The sequence below is a fragment of the Salmo trutta genome, chromosome 13 (genome assembly GCF_901001165.1).
Source record: "Salmo trutta chromosome 13, fSalTru1.1, whole genome shotgun sequence".
NCBI classification, from domain to species: domain Eukaryota; kingdom Metazoa; phylum Chordata; class Actinopteri; order Salmoniformes; family Salmonidae; genus Salmo; species Salmo trutta.
The window spans coordinates 85,835,310-85,856,666 of record NC_042969.1 but is presented as its reverse complement, the minus strand read 5'-3'; the positions used below and the strand labels follow the sequence as shown (position 1 = coordinate 85,856,666).

General features: G+C 42.0%; 1 protein-coding gene across 5 annotated transcripts in view; it reads right to left on the bottom strand.

Annotated features, from left to right (window-relative positions):
- LOC115206664 (collagen alpha-1(XXVI) chain) overlaps window positions 1-20,503 on the bottom strand; it is a 53,666-nt gene extending 33,163 nt beyond the window's left edge. Inside the window, exons 1-5 of one of the 5 annotated variants that reach the window (XM_029773846.1) lie at window positions 20,017-20,503; window positions 19,561-19,683; window positions 19,352-19,455; window positions 764-825; window positions 498-612 (exon numbers count right to left, since the gene is read on the bottom strand). In XM_029773846.1, the coding sequence (XP_029629706.1) occupies window positions 498-612; window positions 764-825; window positions 19,352-19,455; window positions 19,561-19,683; window positions 20,017-20,189 (577 nt within the window). In that variant the 5' untranslated portion in view covers window positions 20,190-20,503. The other 4 variants (XM_029773848.1, XM_029773847.1, XM_029773849.1 and 1 more) reach the window with 4 other exon arrangements.
- Window positions 20,504-21,357: the final 854 nt, after the last annotated feature.

Sequence of the window (21,357 nt, the reverse complement as noted above, 5' to 3'; positions counted from 1 at the left end):
GGATGGAGGGTCTATGGGGGTGGGGTTAGGGGTGTTACCTGGCTGCAGGTAGGAGGGAGGGCCTATGGGGGTGGGGTTAGGGGTGTTACCTGGCTGCAGGTAGGATGGAGGGCCTATGGGGGTGGGGTTAGGGGTGTTACCTGGCTGCAGGTAGGATGGAGGGTCTATGGGGGTGGGGTTAGGTGTGTTACCTGGCTGCAGGTAGGATGGAGGGTCTATGGGGGTGGGGTTAGGTGTGTTACCTGGCTGCAGGTAGGATGGAGGGCCTATGGGGGTGGGGTTAGGTGTGTTACCTGGATGCAGGTAGGATGGAGGGTCTATGGGGGTGGGGTTAGGTGTGTTACCTGGCTGCAGGTAGGATGGAGGGCCTATGGGGGTGGGGTTAGGGGTGTTACCTGGCTGCAGGTAGGATGGAGGGCCTATGGGGGTGGGGTTAGGGGTGTTACCTGGCTGCAGGTAGGATGGAGGGTCTATGGGGGTGGGGTTAGGGGTGTTACCTGGCTGCAGGTAGGATGGAGGGCCTATGGGGGTGGGGTTAGGGGTGTACACCTCGTTATCTGTTGAGTTGTTGACGGACGGTGACGGTGAACCTGCCCCGTCTAGCAGTTTAATCTGGAATAACAAAGAGCCAGGGTCAGATTAAATATACTGATGTGACATGTAATCTTCTGTCCATCATAATCCTCATTTTCTTTATCATCTTCAACCAGCCATCTTTCTTCCATGTCCTCTGTTCTCCTTTCCTTCTGTCCTTCATTCTTACCTTGGACTCGATGTAGTTCAGTCTGCTGTTCATGTCAGTGAAGCCGGTGCAGTTCATACACTCTGCAACGAGAGAGAGAGGAGAGAGGAGATGACAGACACACACACAGACACAGCCTCTCTTGGCAGTGGGTTATAGCACCGCTACTGGGAAGCCAAAAGACATACAAAAGAACAATAGCCGTAAAACAATATCCATGAATTTATTAGCTATTCTTAAATATTTTCTTCATTAAATCACACTCAGACAGACTAAACATCATCTTTCCCTCTTTCTCTCCAACACACACACACACACACACACACACACACACACACACACACACACACACACACACACACACACACACACACACACACACACACACACACACACACACACACACACTTTCTACAGCAACATTCTGAGGGGTATGAATGAATCCAATAGGTTTTATTGGCATCTAATTGTTTTGAGAGAAAACACAAGTCAAGACCATATCAACTAATCTACTGGTTCCCACAATAATGGTGTAATCAAAACCCCACTTGTATAATAATCTGGTCCATGGTGTAATCAATACACCACTTGTATAATAACCTGGTCACCTCTGAGTAAACTACATGACATGCACAGAGGAACGTTAGTCTATGAGTAAAGCCTGTAAATAGAATGTTCTGTTCTAGAAAGTCTAGAACAGAAGTGTTCCGGAATGTTCCCCATTCCGCAGACACATCTGGCCACTCAAACCTAATGATGTAGAATGCCATTGCCATGGACAACTAGCAGTCATAAATAACTAGTCATTGCAACAACAAAACGAGCTGAAACTGTTCTGGCTTCCCTATATCATGGTTTAACCACGGTACACAGGGTTCCACTGGCAGCCATTGAGGTTTCTGGTCTGAAATAGGACAGGCAGGGTTTAGGTGTGTGTGTGTGTGTGGGGTGGGGGAGGGGGTCCAAAGTGTTGGTTTACCATTGGTATAAGCATCCACAAACAGAAGCACCAATCAAGGGCTCAACCAAACACATTCCTCCGTCATGAATCTGCCCACACACTCAGTACTGTTTATCTAGCCACTTCAGTGAGACCAAAATGAACCCAATTAGTAATTGCACTGAGTATCAGTACAGTAGGGTGTATAGGGGTGATGTATGTACAGATCGATATGGAGTGTTCAGGGTACAGTGCAGGGGGGGGGGTTTGGTTAGGGCACTGAACTGATATGACCCTCTCTCCCTCTCTGTTCTCATCCAGGGTTATTTCAGCTCTTACCCATCATCCAGGGTTATTTCAGCTCTTACCCATCATCCAGGGTTATTTCAGCTCTTACCCATCATCCAGGGTTATTTCAGCTCTTACCCATCATCCAGGGTTATTTCAGCTCTTACCCATCCCCCAGGGGCAGGATGGGTGCACCCTTAACCATTTAAAACCATTTAGTATGTTGGGATCTGGAGTCATTACTGTGTCATAAACACGCACCACAGAGACGAGTCTTCATGTCATAAACACGCACCACAGAGACGAGTCTTCATGTCATAAACACGCACCACAGAGAGGAGTCTTCATGTCATAAACACGCACCACAGAGACGAGTCTTCATGTCATAAACACGCACCACAGAGACGAGTCTTCATGTCATAAACACGCACCACAGAGACAAGTCTTTGTGTCATGAACGTGAGCCAGAGGTAATCTACACCAACGTGTGGAGCAGAGAAAGGCAAAGTTCCGTTGTGTGAACGCTAACGCAGCGCTTATAGTGGAACCACAACCTACAGAGGAAGTATGTTGGGATCTATAATGACACCATGGCAACATAAAGACACCATGGCAACATAAAGACACCATGGCAACACAAAGACACCATGGCAACATAAAGACACCATGGCAACATAAAGACACTATGGCAACATAAAGACACCATGGCAACACAAAGACACCATGGCAACACAATGACACCATGGCAACACAAAGACACCATGGCAACACAAAGACACCATGGCAACACAATGACACCATGGCAACACAAAGATCTGGAGTCTCGTTCTATTTATTTTTCTTGGAATGATCTGAGTTTGTGGGATAGGATTTAATTACGTAGTCCATTATACTGTAGTTATTACAGTAACAAGGTATTGCGCTAAATAAACAAACTAACTACATTTTCCTGTTTAAATTCTCAGAGGAGTTGTCTGATTACATTCATGTTTTTGTCTAGTTCTACAAACAGATACACTTTTGGGAACTTTACTGACAAAACAAGAACAACTCCCCACTGGACACACCATGTCATTTCAACGTGGATCATTCGGTAATATTTGGTTGAGACGTTGATTATTGAGATTACAACCTATATACACCCACTCAAAAAGACAGCCGAAAGTTAGTTGAATTTACAATGTGTTATCAGTATGTTTTCAACCATCTAAAAGCACAACCAGATTCCAATAGAAAAACCATGTCTGATTTTTTGGTTTAGTTCTCATCTAAACATGTTATCACTGCACTTTCAACCATTTAAAAGCACAACAAAGTTCAAATGGGAACAAAATGTCAGATTTAATGTATTTATAGGATTTACTGTATGAATGCATTATTACTGTACTTGGTCTAATAGCAGAACCAAATCCCCTGGATTGTAGCTAGTTGAGATTACATTAAAGTACATGGAGCAAGTGATCAACGCTGTTGGAGATTCTGTGCAGATTGTGAACATCTCCACTGACCTACGACCTTTGCATGTTATCTTGAACATATACTACTACATAAGTAGACATTTATAGTTACAGTAACCTTAAAATGAGTAACAGTTACATGGCCACATTTTAAGGTTGAATGTAAACATTAGTTTATAAGACAGCCTTAACTTTAGGCTATTTACTGTATTTAAAGTAATATTGAAATGTGTTTAGTTGACAACACAACCAGATATCAACGTTTAAAGGAGATGTATTTACTGCTTGGATAGTTTCATCTGAGCCACTGGCTAAATCCCATTCTTGAACTTTTATTTTTGGATGAGTTGGAGACGTGAATCCAACAAATCATTTGTTAACTTGTCAACAAGTTAATGGGCTATTTATTGTATTTCAAAAGGGATGTTGAATTGTGTTTGGTTGTCAATGCAACCAAATATCAACATTTGAAGGAGATGGATTCACGTCTCTATCTCAACCAAAGATATAAGTTAAAGAATAAATCAGGTTATGGTCAAACCCTACACCCTAGCCTGAGGTCAAACCCTACACCCTAGCCTGAGGTCAAACCCTACACCCTAGCCTGAGGTCAAACCCTACACCCTAGCCTGAGGTCAAACCCTACACCCTAGCCTGAGGTCAAACCCTACACCCTAGCCTGAGGTCAAACCCTACAACCCAACCTGAGGTCAAACCCTACACCCTAGCCTGAGGTCAAACCCTACACCCTAGCCTGAGGTCAAACCCTACACCCTAGCCTGAGGTCAAACCCTACAACCCAACCTGAGGTCAAACCCTACACCCTAGCCTGAGGTCAAACCCTATACCCTAGCCTGAGGTCAAACCCTACACCCTAGCCTGAGGTCAAACCCTACACCCTAGCCTGAGGTCAAACCCTACACCCTAGCCTGAGGTCAAACCCTACACCCTAGCCTGAGGTCAAACCCTACACCCTAGCCTGAGCACTCTGTTCTGCCACCTTTGGTCTCTTGGCCCTCCCACCCTTACGTGAGGGCAGCTCCCGCTCAGCCCAGTCAAAACTCTCTGTCCTGGCACCCCAATGATGGAACAAGCTTCCCCCTAAAGTCAGGACAGCGGAGTCCCTGCCCATTTTTCAAAAAACGTCTGAAACCCTACTTCCTTGAAGACTATGTTAAACTTGAACCCTGGGCTGAATTGAAACAATAGCTGTTGATGACTTTATAAATGTTACACAGGCATAAATAATATTAGTGATGATACATAACTGATAAAGTATGATTACATTTCATTTGCTCTGTTAAACCTACCCCCTTAAACCTTAGAATGACTTTGACAACAACAGTAAAATCTATTCTTTTTTTTTTTTTTAAGTGGAGATCTCTCAACAATCATTCTCACAATAGTACATTTGTAGTAGTCAGTGACAAATATCATCGCTAAGGAGGGCAGGGCAAGGGCTTGGTTATAAATCACTCGATGGGAGACCAAAGAGTATCTGCAGATAGATACATTCTCCAGTAGGAGGTGCTGCCCAGCCTGTTGTTGTTTTTTTAATATGGTACCATGTTTTAGCATGTGAACGATCCTGCTCTATGATCCACTGCAGATGTAAGATCTTAATTTGATCACCCTGTTGCGGCATAACTTTCCTGCAATGCAGGAAACTTAAAACTTGTATTGTATTTGGGTTTTTGAAAAAAGGGGCTTCTGAATTTTTGTCATTTCCACTTTTATACATCTCAGACTTGATTTTTTTTCACGAAAAAATGTATCAACCCTTACAATGTCCATTACTTATAATCCACATAATAATTCACATTTCCTGTTGCTGCAGTATTATTTTCCTGCTATAGCAAACTGGCTCAAATGAAAATCCTACATCTGTATATAATTACTGAATATGAACCAGGATGTAACAGACTATAAGATTATGTAAATGAGTCTGAAGACAGACGGTAACCTGATCACCATAGATCCTCAGGCGGTTGAGTCAAACAACAGAGAGAATATATAGAAGTTCCACTGAGCCCAGAATGCACTGCACTACACACACACCTGCAGAACACACCCTGTCACACATAGCTGTGGAAAGTCCTTTCCATGATCATTTCTTGTTGCATAAATACTGCAGGTTCCTGTTGTGCATCATGTGTCTTTACAGATAATGTATTACATATAATGTCTTACAGATAATGTATTACATATAATGTCGTACAGATAATGTATTACATATAATGTCTTACAGATAATGTATTACATATAATGTCGTACAGATAATGTATTACATATAATGTCGTACAGATAATGTATTACATATAATGTCGTACAGATAATGTATTACATACAATGTCGTACAGATAACGCATTACAGATCATGTATTACAGATAATATATTACAGATAATGCCTTAGAGACAATGTATTACAGATAATGTATCACAGATAATATATTATGGATAATGTCTTACAGATAATGTCTTACATAAAATGTCTTACATAAAATGTCTTACAGATAATGTCTTACAGGTAATGTATTACAGATAATGTATTACAGATACCTAACTATAGAAGTAGGAATAGAGAAACAGGCTGTGGCAATAGGAGGTAGTCCTAACGACATCATAACCTCACCCGCATCACTTAACAGATACAACGGGTCCTCTAAGTAATATCCACAATCATAACATACACTATAGTGTAGTTCTACAGCCATCTCTTTACTAAATATAAATCATACCTTTTATTGTTTATTGAATTTCCCATCCTCTCTGCCAAGATAAACCCCTGTGTGTTATAGATAAACCCCTGTGTGTTATAGTATAAAGATAAACCCCTGTGTGTTATAGTATAAAGATAAACCCCTGTGTGTTATAGATAAACCCCTGTGTGTTATAGATAAACCCCTGTGTGTTATAGTATAAAGATAAACCCCTGTGTGTTATAGTATAAAGATAAACCCCTGTGTGTTATAGTATAAAGATAAACCCCTGTGTGTTATAGTATAAAGATAAACCCCTGTGTGTTATAGATAAACCCCTGTGTGTTATAGTATAAAGATAAACCCCTGTGTGTTATAGTATAAAGATAAACCCCTGTGTGTTATAGATAAACCCCTGTGTGTTATAGATAAACCCCTTTGTGTTATAGTATAAAGATAAACCCCTGTGTGTTATAGATAAACCCCTGTGTGTTATAGTATAAAGATAAACCCCTGTGTGTTATAGTATAAAGATAAACCCCTGTGTGTTATAGATAAACCCCTGTGTGTTATAGTATAAAGATAAACCCCTGTGTGTTATAGTATAAAGATAAACCCCTGTGTGTTATAGATAAACCCCTGTGTGTTATAGTATAAAGATAAACCCCTGTGTGTTATAGATAAACCCCTGTGTGTTATAGTATAAAGATAAACCCCTGTGTGTTATAGTATAAAGATAAACCCCTGTGTGTTATAGATAAACCCCTGTGTGTTATAGATAAACCCCTGTGTGTTATAGTATAAAGATAAACCCCTGTGTGTTATAGTATAAAGATAAACCACTGTGTGTTACAGTATAAAGATAAACCCCTGTGTGTTACAGTATAAAGATAAACCCCTGTGTGTTATAGTATAAAGATAAACCCCTGTGTGTTATAGTATAAAGATAAACCCCTGTGTGTTATAGTACAATGCTTATCCTCTTGCTGTGTTTGTATTTTTTGACCTGCTTGTGAATAATTCAGCGTATTTTAATTTAGTGTTTTAACTATGTATTATCTATACATTGATTAATTAATTCAATACAATTGGATAAAGCAGCTGCTGAGCTCTATTGAAGATGCATAAGGTTCATGGAGCAAGTGCAGTGTGCGGTGCGTGTGTGTGCACGTGCGCGTGTGTGCCTGTGCGTGCGTGTGTGAATGCGTGTGTGTGTGCGTGCGCATTGGACCATCCTCATTGCTAAGGCACGCAACCCACAAGAGACAGACACAGGAAAGAGAATGTTGTCACTTCCCCAAGATACACAGAGGGGTGGGCAGTGTGAGCGAGTGTACAGTATGTGTGTCTATCTGGTAGGGTGTCATGTCATAGACAGCCTCCCAGGGCTGGCCGTTTCCCAGCAGTCTGTGCTGTGTCTGCCCAGGACCAGCATGTGGTCGGCAATCGCTGGCAACAGGAGCGAGAGGCGCTGAACACTCTGTGCCCAAACCAGGATACCAAGCTCTCCACAGCGAGACCATACGGCATTTCTCGTCCCCATGCCAGCCTACTGACCACTCACAACCAAACCTAGGCTCTATAACAGTGTTCTGCAATTCTACATTTACATTACATTTACATTTTAGTCATTTAGCAGACGCTCTTATCCAGAGCGACTTACAGTAATGAATGCATACATTTCATACATTTTTTTTCCCGTACTGGTCCCCCGTGGGAATTGAACCCACAACCCTGGCGTTGCAAAACACCATGCTCTACCAGTCCCTATGTCTCACAAGGTGTGCAGGCTTTTGTTACAGCCCAATACTAACAAAGATAATTCAATGAATCAGTTGATCTCCAAGCGCTTGACAGGTTTTCCAAGTGTGCTAGTAGTACGGTAATTTCTCGCGGGCTGAAATTCGGTACCATAGATCTGTACTGTGTATGTGAACCCTGTGGAATTACCTGGATTTCTGCATAAATTGGGGCGGCAGGTAGACTAGTGGTTAGAGTGTAGAGGAGGTAGGTATCCTAGTGGTTAGAGTGTAGAGGATGTAGGTAGCCTAGTGGTTAGAGTGTAGAGGAGGCAGGTAGCCTAGTGGTTAGAGTGTAGAGGAGGCAGGTAGCCTAGTGGTTAGAGTGTAGAGGAGGTAGGTATCCTAGTGGTTAGAGTGTAGAGGAGGTAGGTATCCTAGTGGTTAGAGTGTAGAGGAGACAGGTAACCTAGTGGTTAGAGTGTAGAGGAGACAGGTAACCTAGTGGTTAGAGCGTAGAGGAGGCAGGTATCCTAGTGGTTAGAGTGTAGAGGAGGCAGGTATCCTAGTGGTTAGAGTGTAGAGGAGGTAGGTATCCTAGTGGTTAGAGCGTTGGGCCAGTAACCAAAAAGTTGCTACATCAAATCCTTCGAGCTGACAAGGTACAAATCTGTCGTTCTCCCCCTGAACAAGGCAATTAACCCACTGTTCCTAGGCCTTCATTGTAAATAAGAATTTGTTCTTAACTGACTTGCCTCGTTAAATAAAAGGTACAATTTTTTGAATTTTTATAAATAAGTCATCAAATTTGATCTGATCTTCGTCTAAGTCACAACAATAGACAAACACAGTCTGCTTAAACTAATAACACACAAACAATTATACGTTTTCATGTCTTTATTGAAGACACCGTGTAAACATTCACATTGCAGGGTGGGAAAGTGTGTGAACCCTTGGATTTAATAACTGGTTGACCCTCTTTTGGCAGCAATAACCTCAACCAAATGTTTTCTGTAGTTGTGGATCAGACCTGCACAACGGTCAGGAGGAATTTTGGACCATTCCTCTTTACAAAACTTTTCCAGTTCAGCAATATTCTTGGGATGTCTGGTGTGAACCGCTCTCTTGAGGTCATGCCACAGCATCTCAATCGGGTTGAGGTCAGGACTCTGACTGGGCCACTCCAGAATGCGTACTTTCTTCTGTTGAAGCCATTTTGCTGTTGATTTACTTCTGTGTTTTGGGTCGTTGTCCTGTTGCATCACTCAACTTCTGTTGAGCTTCAATTGGCGGACAGATAGCCTAACATTATCCTGCAAAATGTCTTGATAAACTTGGGAATTCATTTTTCCGTCGATTATAGCAAGCTGTCCAGGCCCTGAGGCAGCAAAGCGGCTTCAAACCATGATGCTCCCTCCACCATACTTTACAGTTGGGATGAGGTATTGATGTTGGTGTGCTGTGCCTTTTTTTTCTCCACACGTAGTGTTGTGTGTTCCTTCCAAACAACTCAACTGTAGTTTCATCTGTCAGAATATTTTGCCAGTAGTGCTGTGGAACATCCAGATGCTCTTTTGCGAAATTCAGACGTGCAGCAATGTTTTTTTTGGACAGCAGTTCTTTCTTCTGTGGTGTCTTCCCATGAACTGGGATTTCTTGTTTAGTGTTTTACGTATCATAGACTCGTGAACAGAGATGTTAGCATGTTCCAGAGATTTCTGTAAGTCTTTAGCTGACACTCTAGGATTCTTCTTAACCTCATTGAGCATTCTGCGCTGTGCTCTTGCAGTCAACTTTGCAGGACGGCCACTCCTAGGGAGAGTAGCAACAGTGCTGAACTTTCTCCATTTATAGACAATTTGTCTTACCGTGGACTGATGAACATGAAAGGCTTTTAGAGGTACTTTTGTAACCCTTTCCAGCTTTATGCAAGTCAACAATTCTTAATCTTAGGTCTTCTGAGATCCCGTTTGTTCGAGGCGTGGTTCACATCAGGTAATGCCTCTTGTGAATAGCAAACTCAAATTGTGGTTATATAGTTCTATACTATGGTTATATAGATCTATACTACGGTTATATATATCTATACTATGGTTATATATATATCTATACTATGGTTATATAGATCTATACTATGTTTATATATATCTATACTATGGTTATATAGATCTATACCACGGTTATATATATCTATACTATGGTTATATAGATCTATACTACGGTTATATATATCTATACTATGGTTATATATATATATCTATACTATGGTTATATAGATCTATACTACGTTTATATATATCTATACTATGGTTATATAGATCTATACCACGGTTATATATATCTATACTATGGTTATATAGATCTATACTACGGTTATATATCTATCTATGCTATGGTTATATAGATCTATACTATGGTTAAATAGATCTATAATATGGTTATATATATTGTAATGACCCTGGTCGAAACCTGCTCCTTGCTGTTTCATTACAATATATATATATATACTATGGATATATAATGTAGATCTATACTATGGTTATATATATCTATACCATGGTTTTATTTATATATATATAAATATAACACCATGGTATAGATATATATAACCATAGTATATATATATATATATATATATATATATATATATATATATATATATATATATATATATATATATATATATATATATATATATATATATATATACATACGTAAATACAGGGAAATTCTTTCGGGAAACCTGTTTCAGTCTTCCAGAGATTTGAGACTGAGACGAAGGTTCACCTTCCATTAGGACAATGACCTTAAGCATACTGCTAAAGCAACACTTGAGTGGTTTAAGGGGAAACATTTAAATGTCTTGGAATGGCCTAGTCAAAGCCCAGACCTCAATCCAATTGAGAATCTGTGGTATGACTTAAAGATTGCTGTACACCAGCGGAACCCATCCAACTTGAAGGAGCTGGAGCAGTTTTGCCTTTAAGAATGGTCAAAAATCCCAGTAGCTAGATGTGCCAAGCTTATAGAAACATATCCCAAGAGACTTGCAGCTGTAATTACTGCAAAAGGTGGGTCTACAAAGTATTGACTTTGGGGGGGTGAATAGTTATGCACGCTCAAGTTTTCAGTTTTTTTGTCTTATTTCTTGTTTGTTTCACAATAAAAAATATTTTGCATCTTCAAAGTGGTAGGCATGTTGTGTAAATCAAATGATACAAACCCCCCAAAAATCTATTTTATTTCCAGGTTGTAAGGCAACAAAATAGGAAAAATGCCATGGGGGTGAATACTTTCACAAGCCACTATATATCTATACTATGGTTATAGAGATCTATACTATGGTTATAGAGATCTATACTATGGTTATAGAGATCTATACTATGGTTATAGAGATCTATACTATGGTTATAGAGATCTATACTATGGTTATATTGATCTACACTAAGGTTATATATATCTATACTATGGGCTCCATAGCTAACGAGCGACAATAGTTCTGGTGCTTGGGCTTTTCATCACTGGTTATTTGGACCAATCACGATTTCTCAGGTGTTAGCATCTTCCATATTTCGTAAGGGGAGGGGACGTTTGGCCAATAGACCTGCCCGTAACATGCATAGAAAGAGGGTGGAGCTCCTCGTTCTGGTTCAGCTCATCTCTTCATCTCTTCTCTTAAAACTTATGGACTCAGAACTTAAATCGAGCAACTGACCAATTACAGTAGGTGAGACTTTAGTTGTGTGTTAACCGAGGTTAGTAGCACGGTATTATATTACAGAGGATGCATCGAAAGCATGCTCAGGACCAAAGCCACCCGCTGGGCAAAAACTGGTTGACTCAACGTTGTTTCCATATCATTTCAACCAATAAATGTAACGTGATGACGGTGAATCAACGTGGAAAACATTTGGATTTGCCAAAAAGTAATCCACGTAAGGGAATTTTGTATTTTTTCCACCTAACTTATAACCTAAATCCAATGACATGGTGAGATTTTTGGTTGATTTCACGTTGAATTCAAGTTAGTTGACAACTCAAACCAAATGTAAACCAAAACTAGACGTTGAAATGACGTCTGTGCCCAGTGGGCAGGTTCTGTAGTGACTGACTGCATCATAACATCTATGGATTCATTAGAAGGGACCCATTCAGTCACAGACATTACCAGCTCAGCATGCCAGGGGCTGTCACAACAGGGCCAATGAGACTGGACCGTTCGTTCTCTCATGCTCTCATGTTCTCACACACACACGCACGCACACACGCACACACACACACACACACACTCACACACACACACACACACACACACACACACACACACACACACACACACACACACACACACACACACACACACACTCTCTGTCATTCTCTCATACTCTCAGAATGCAACGGTTCATCAGTTTACCATCCAGACTGCTTCACAGCCAAAACATCTGGCCCAGGACACTACAACTACAGACTGTTGATCCACACATCATCTGGCCCAGGACACTACAACTACAGACTGTTGATCCACACATCATCTGGACACTACAACTACAGACTTTTGATCCACACATCATCTGGCCCAGGACACTACAACTACAGACTGTTGATCCACACCTCATCAGGACACTACAACTACAGACTCTTGATCCACACATCATCAGGACACTACAACTACAGACTGTTGATCCACACCTCATCTGGCCCAGGACACTACAACTACAGACTGTTGATCCACACCTCATCAGGACACTACAACTACAGACTGTTCAGATAGATGCCCTTAGGACACAGACAAACTGACATACTGACAGGTCCAGGATCAGGTACGGATCTCCCGAACCGCCTAGGGGTCAATTGTGACTGTCTGGCTTCTGTCTGCTCTCAGAACAGCCAAATGGCAGACACATTACTCATTGCGCCCTCTCAGAGTCAAACATTACACCACATGGGGGATATGGTGCTGTTTTATTACTTTAACTGAGAAGAGAGGAAATACAGAATGGAGGAGAGACGGAGAGAGGGTTGGTAGAGAGGGACAGAGAGAGAGAAATGGAAAGGAGAACCCAGGGAAGGAGAGGAAGAGAGAGCTGAGGGGGGAGGAGAGGAAGGGAGAGCTGAGGGAGGAGGAGAGGAAGGGAGAGCTGAGGGGGGAGGAGAGGAAGGGAGAGCTGAGGGAGGAGGAGAGGAAGGGAGAGCTGAGGGGGGAGGAGAGGAAGGGAGAGCTGAGGGAGGAGGAGAGCAAGGGAGAGCTGAGGGAGGAGAGGAAGGGAGAGCTGAGGGAGGAGGAGAGCAAGGGAGAGCTGAGGGGGGAGGAGAGGAAGGGAGAGCTGAGGGGGGAGGCGAGGAAGGGAGAGCTGAGGGAGGAGAGGAAGGGAGATCTGAGGGAGGAGGAGAGGAAGAGAGAGCTGAGGGGGGAGGAGAGGAAGGGAGAGCTGAGGTTGGGAGGCGAGGAAGGGAGAGCTGAGGGGGGAGGAGAGGCGATTAGAGCTAGATAGGAGAGGTGTTGAATAATGGAACTGTGAAGCACTGTCGATATTAAACCCTACAAAACTCTTAGCAAGGATCACCTACAACGTTACAGTAATACATGATTGACAACTGAATAATTCCTCCTTAATGTCCTCCCTCATTTTCATGAAGCTCCTCCTGGGTGTTAAACTGTTAAAAGGATTCAGGTATTAACCTGCAGGTTAGCACATGGGAATATATTAATTTATCGCTTTGGGAGTAGAAAAATCTACTCAGTAAGGTTGTTAAAGTTTTGGTTATGTATGCAGGAGTTGAGAGGTTGTCTATTCAGTAAGGTTGTTAAAGTTTTGGTTATGTATGCAGGAGTTGAGAGGTTGTCTACTCAGTAAGGTTGTTAAAGTTTTGGTTATGTATGCAGGAGTTGAGAGGTTGTCTACTCAGTAAGGTTGTTAAAGTTTTGGTTATGTATGCAGGAGTTGAGAGGTTGTCTACTCAGTAAGGTTGTTAAAGTTTTGGTTATGTATGCAGGAGTTGAGAGGTTGTCTACTCAGTAAGGTTGTTAAAGTTTTGGTTATGTATGCAGGAGTTGAGAGGTTGTCTACTCAGTAAGGTTGTTAAAGTTTTGGTTATGTATGCAGGAGTTGAGAGGTTGTCTACTCAGTAAGGTTGTTAAAGTTTTGGTTATGTATGCAGGAGTTGAGAGGTTGTCTACTCAGTAAGGTTGTTAAAGTTTTGGTTATGTATGCAGGAGTTGAGAGGTTGTCTACTCAGTAAGGTTGTTAAAGTTTTGGTTATGTATGCAGGAGTTGAGAGGTTGTCTACTCAGTAAGGTTGTTAAAGTTTTGGTTATGTATGCAGGAGTTGAGAGGTTGTCTATTCAGTAAGTGTTGGGGAAGTGCACTATGTGGATGTTTTCTTGTCTTGCCAGTAAAGCGACTCCAGGGTAGGTCCTGGCATTGCCTCTAAAGAGTTTCCTCCTCACACAGCCCCATTACCTTGTTAGTGTGTGGAGATAGGCATCAAGGTGCCGCTAAGAAAGAGTGGAGAGGGGCCAGGGGCCAACGGCAGCTAAATTACTTCCACATTTCTCCCAAATGTTTCCCATGCCATGATATTTCTACACTACACACACTGACCCACGTACACACAAGCAGGAAGTACACACAAGCAGGAAGTACAAACAAGCAGGAAGTACAAACAAGTATGAAGTACGCACAAGCAGGAAGTACGCACAAGCAGGAAGTACACACAAGTAGGAAGCACACACAAGCAGGAAGCACACACAAATATACACCTTTTTCCTGCCTCAGCAAGAATCCATTATGGAAACATTGATTGAGAACAAAACGATCAATGGTGGTGTATTTTATAGAGGGGAAGATGAGAGTAGAGAAAATAAGGCTAAAATAAGAGAAGAAGAGAGGAAGGAGAGAAGAGAGAGAGGAGAAGAGGTAAAAGGAGGACAGAGGAGGAGAGAAGTGGAGGGAGGAGGAGAGAAGAGGAGAGAAGAGGAGCGAAGAGGAGAGAAGAGGAGAGAGGAGGAGAAAGGAGGACAGAGGAGGAGAGAAGAGGAGAGAAGAGGAGAAAGGAGGAGAGAAGAGGAGAGAGGAGAGAGGAGGAGAGAAGAGGAGAGAGGAGAAGAGGATAGAAGAGAGAAGAGGAGAGAAGTGAGAGAGGAGGAGAGAAGTGAGAGAGGAGGAGACAAGAGGATAGGAGAGAAGAGGAGAGGAGATGAGAGAAGAGGAGAGGAGATGAGAGAGGAGGAGAGAAGAGGAGAGAGGAGGAGAGAGGAGGAGAGAGGAGGAGAGAGGAGAAGAGAAGAGGAAAGAAGGGGAGAGAGGAGGAGAGAGGACAACAAGCGGGCAGTTTGATTGATGTATCAGCCAGTCTTCTGAAATATCCACCATGACCCAGCTACCAGAGGACACAGACAGGGCTGAGAAAACAATGTCTTTTTTTTTACTTAAAAAATAAATAAAAAATGAACCTTTATTTAACTAGGCAAGTCAGTTAAGAACAAATTCTTATTTACAATGACGGCCTACCCCGGCCAAACCCAGACGATGCTGGGAAAATTGTGAGCCGCCCTACAGGACTCCCGATCAACTTTGGCCTTCAAAGATGATTAGTGGGGATAAACAGAAGGTGTCCCACCGATGGCAGTGATCTAGGATCACCTTACCTTCCCAAAACCTTTCCATGACCATTAGAGGGGAGATATGGAAGATTGACTCTACTTTTGGACGTATAAATTACTGATATTTACTCATTCATTCTTGACGAATAGACCCAATGGGCACACACTGGTTGAATCAACATTGTTTCCTAGTCATTTCAATTAAATAGATGTTTAATTTAATAGATGTTTAATTTCTGTGCCCAGTGGGAAGCTTGTTTTATGCCAATGTTTGTAAACACAAGTAAATGTAAACACTATATAGCCTTGAAACATGGTTAAAACTATCACGTTGATATCATGGATAGTCAGCTCTCTCTCTCACTCTCAGAATTGGGTTTGTTTTTGAATTCTTTATGGATCTGTGTAATCTGAGGGAAATATGTGTCTCTAATATGGTCATACATTTGGCAGGAGGTTAGGTAGTTTGGGTCAGTCACAGTGGTCAGGTATTCTGCCACTGTGTTCTCTCTGTTTAGGGCCAAATAGCATTCTAGTTTACTCTGTTTTTCTGTTAATTCTTTCCAATGTATAATGAAAATATCTTTTTGTTTTCTCATGATTTAGTTGGGTCTAATTGTGTTGCTGTCCTGGGGCTCTGTGGGGTGTGTTTGTGAACAGAGCCCCAGGACCAGCTTGCTTAGGGGACTCTTCTTCAGGTCATCTCTCTGTAGGTGATGGTTTTGTTATGGAAGGTTTGGGAGTCTCTTCCTTCTAGATCAGTGGTTCTTAACCTGGGTTCGATCGAACCCCAGGGGTTCGGTGAGTCAGTCTCAGGGGTTCGGCGGAGGTCAAGACACACACCCGACTCATATGATTCGTGATGACACGCCCCGCTTGGCCATCATTGGCTGCAGGTGATCACGCAACATCGCTTGGCCTATCTGTGCTGCAGGGAATTTGGCACGCTCAGTAGTCGAATTGTGACTGTCGTGATGGTACGTCGTGTGATTTCTTTCTTAATATTTTAATCCCTTCATACTAACTATGTCGAGCAAAAAAAGAAAGTGGTCGGACGAATATGTACAATATGGATTCACATGTATAACGGAACGTGATGAGAGTCAGCGTCCTAACTGCATGATTTGCAATGCCAAGTTGAGCAATTCTAGTCTAGCACCGGCAAAACTAAGAGAACACTTCCTTAAGCTGCATGGAGATGGACAATACAAGAACACAACGCTCGCTGAATTCAAGGTGAAGAGAGCCATTTTTCCAATTAAGAAGGGTTCGGTGAATGCGCATATGAAACTGGTGGGGGTCAGTACCTCCAACAAGGTTAAGAACCACTGTTCTAGATGGTTGTAGAATTGAACGTCGCTTTCCTGGATTTTGCTAACTAGCAGTTCATCATAGCTACAGTACATCACCCAGCAGTTCATCATAGCTACAGTACTGTAGCAGTACATCACCCAGCAGTTCATCATAGCTACAGTACTGTAGCATTACACCACCCAGCAGTTCATCATAGCTACCGTACTGTAGCAGTACATCACCCAGCAGTTCATCATAGCTACAGTACATCACCCAGCAGTTCATCATAGCTACAGTACATCACCCAGCAGTTCATCATAGCTACAGTACACCACCTAGCAGTTCATCATAGCTACAGTACTGTAGCATTACACCACCCAGCAGTTCATCATAGCTACAGTACTGTAGCAGTACATCACCCAGCAGTTCATCATAGCTACAGAAAAAAATGTATGATATGTATGAAATTGTATGAAATGTATGCATTCACTACTGTAAGTCGCTCTGGATAAGAGCGTCTGCTAAATGACTAAAATGTAATGTAAAATGTACAGTACTGTAGCAGTACATCACCCAGCAGTTCATCATAGCTACAGTACTGTAGCATTACACCACCCAGCAGTTCATCATAGCTACAGTACTGTAGCAGTACACCACCCAGCAGTTCATCATAGCTACCGTACTGTAGCATTACACCACCCAGCAGTTCATCATAGCTACCGTACTGTAGCATTACACCACCCAGCAGTTCATCATAGCTACAGTACTGTAGCAGTACATCACCCAGCAGTTCATCATAGCTACAGTACTGTAGCAGTACATCACCCAGCAGTTCATCATAGCTACAGTACATCACCCAGCAGTTCATCATAGCTACAGTACTGTAGCAGTACATCACCCAGCAGTTCATCATAGCTACAGTACTGTAGCAGTACATCACCCAGCAGTTCATCATAGCTACAGTACTGTAGCAGTACACCACCCAGCAGTTCATCATAGCTACAGTACTGTAGCAGTACACCACCCAGCAGTTCATCATAGCTACAGTACTGTAGCAGTACATCACCCAGCAGTTCATCAGACAGTAGCTTCAATACTTCACACCGTTACTTTTCTCCGTCGTGTGCCAGCTAACGGCTATCTCACTTACTCTGTACTTGTACCTCAGATGTGCCATACTCATGTCGAGTCTGTTACAGTCCCATACAACAGCAACTGGCTAATGCCATCAAAACTCACATAGAGTACATACAGTACTTTGTTGTTGAACTAAGATTACTGAGATTACTGAGGAAAAGGATTAAGGTAGAGGGTTGTAACCAGTGGAGGATAGACACAAGTAAAAACAGTTTATCCAAAAATGCATTGAAAGTATAAGGAGAGTTACTTTCACAACGCGACCGCTAATCACTTTATACTCATGTTTCTTTTTACCACTACATCACTGATTACACGGGTTTACATTAGATACAGGGTTATATGGGTTTACATTAGATACAGGGTTATATGGGTTTACATTAGGGTGAGGTAGAATAGAGGGTTATATGGGTTTACATTAGATACAGGGTTATATGGGTTTACATTAGGGTGAGGTAGAATAGAGGGTTATATGGGTTTACATTAGATACAGGGTTATATGGGTTTACATTAGGGTGAGGTAGAATAGAGGGTTATATGGGTTTACATTAGGGTGAGGTAGATTACAGGGTTATATGGGTTTACATTAGGGCGAGGTAGGATACAGGGTTATATGGGTTTACATTAGGGTGAGGTAGGATACAGGGTTATATGGGTTTACATTAGGGTGAGGTAGAATACAGGGTTATATGGGTTTACATTAGATACAGGGTTATATGGGTTTACATTAGGGTGAGGTAGAATAGAGGGTTATATGGGTTTACATTAGATACAGGGTTATATGGGTTTACATTAGATACAGGGTTATATGGGTTTACATTAGGGTGAGGTAGAATACAGGGTTATATGGGTTTACATTAGATACAGGGTTATATGGGTTTACATTAGGGTGAGGTAGAATACAGGGTTATATGGGTTTACATTAGATACAGGGTTATATGGGTTTACATTAGATACAGGGTTATATGGGTTTACATTAGATACAGGGTTATATGGGTTTACATTAGATACAGGGTTATATGGGTTTACATTAGATACAGGGTTATATGGGTTTACATTAGGGCGAGGTAGGATACAGGGTTATATGGGTTTACATTAGGGTGAGGTAGAATACAGGGTTATATGGGTTTACATTAGATACAGGGTTATATGGGTTTACATTAGATACAGGGTTATATGGGTTTACATTAGATACAGGGTTATATGGGTTTACATTAGGGCGAGGTAGAATAGAGGGTTATATGGGTTTACATTAGGGCGAGGTAGGATACAGGGTTATATGGGTTTACATTAGGGTGAGGTAGAATACAGGGTTATATGGGTTTACATTAGGGTGAGGTAGGATAGAGGGTTATATGGGTTTACATTAGGGCGAGGTAGGATAGAGGGTTATATGGGTTTACATTAGGGCGAGGTAGGATAGAGGGCATGATTATAAGTGTGGATGCTCACCTACTTGACATTGATCTCCTACAAACCCAGGACAGCACCTCCACTCCAGAGCAGTGACCTGCCGATAGTCCACTTTGTAAGAAGGCCTGACCACGGTCCTGTAGCTGACAGGAACGCCATCATTTGGACTAGTACTACTATATACACTATAAAATACAACATTTATATCAAAACAGGACTCTGGGGTCGTCTGGTCCATCCAGTCCTACCTGATGAGTTTGGAGCAGGGTCCTGGCCAGCGGCAGCCTTGGAACACTCTCTGTACCGTGGTCTCTGTCCCATTGCGCACCTGGCATGTCACCGTCCTCGACACTGTGAACTGGCACCAGTTCCTGTAATCACAGACAGATCATATGAGACTTGTTATCTTAAACATCTATCACAGGTCACACTGACTACTACCTTTTTAGTAAGGTTCTCAAACACTCCAAAACCTTTTCCCGTATCCCATTAATCTATCTCTTTACCCACTATAGGAGATGTCGATCATACAATAATAGAAAGCGTCACCTCTTGCCCGTTTCCGCTTAGGGCTGATCATCAATAGTCAATAAACATTTTGACATCACTCTTCCTATGGTGACATTGTAAATAAATGATGTTACTTGGCTAAACCCTGGCCATCCCCGAAAAAAGATCCTCTCCGTCCGTAATGACGTGCTCACCTGGGCTGGGTGTTTGATCCGCTGTGTGGTGAACCGGTACTCGGGCTCCGCTCCGAGTTGACACGTTGAACAGTTACGCCGGGAAACTGGTAAATAAATCTCGTTCCCGTCGAATGACAGATCAGACATATCCATATTATGCACAGAGCGCACGGGAGCGATGACATTGCCATCTCGACAGAGTTCAGAAGTGCTACTTGTTGTAGGGCGAGTTTTCGATGAGTTTTGAAAATGTGCGTTTGAAACCTTTCTTTTTCCAGATGGGGGGCGATTGCTTTCCCCCAAAAAAATCCACTGTACGCTAAGCGCTCATGAGTTCGTCATGGTGCAGAGTGACTTCAAGACAGAGTGCTTTAACCCAACAACTCAAGTGAAATGAATCACACCATCATGCACATGGAAGATATCTGCGTTTTAAACGTTACTCTGACGTCTGACCCCCTGCGAGGATGAAGGAGTCAGATATCCACTTTAATTAGCTTCCCACCGTGCGCGTAAAAAGCGCGCAGATGTGAGGTAGAACATCACAACTGAGCACCGTCTCTCGCTCTCTCTGTCTCAAGAGGAGAGAGTTTGGGAAGCAAAGCCGCTGCTTCTCATGTTTAGGTTAAATCGCAAGGATTTTTAAACAATTTCACTTAATCCTATGGATTATAAAGGCATGCAGAGCCTGTCACATCCACATGGACCATTTTTAATAGGTTATGTGCTCTTTTTTAAACCTAAATTGGAAGAACATTTTCATCATATTTGGTAGCGAAACCTCTTTAATTCTGTTTAAAACATTCTAAAAAATTATAATTGTATGAATATCTAGCTTAAAAATCACAATATCAATGTGTTTAATCGGAATTCATTCCAATAAATTTTGGAATTAATGTCGGTCTAAACATTTTGGAGGTATCTTTGCTAATATCTCGATGGCATATACACGGATACATTGCTATATAATACCCTGATCTGTAGTATTATACAGTAACTATAATATATAATACCCTGATCTGTAGTATTATACAGTAAGTATAATATATAATACCCTGATCTGTAGTATTATACAGTAACTATAATATATAATACCCTGATCTGTAGTATTATACAGTAAGTATAATATATTATCGTGACACAAGGCGAGACCCAGATGCAGACACAGGAAGCAGATGGTTGGAGTTTAAGATGTTTATTAATCCAAAAGGAATAGACAAGAGAATGGGCGTGGACAGGCAAAAAGGTCAAAACCAGATCAGGAGGTACCTAAGGGCAGGCAGGCTCGAGGTCAGGGCAGGCAGAATGGTCAGGCAGGTGGGCATGGAGTCCAGAGAAAACAAGCAAGGGTCAGAAACG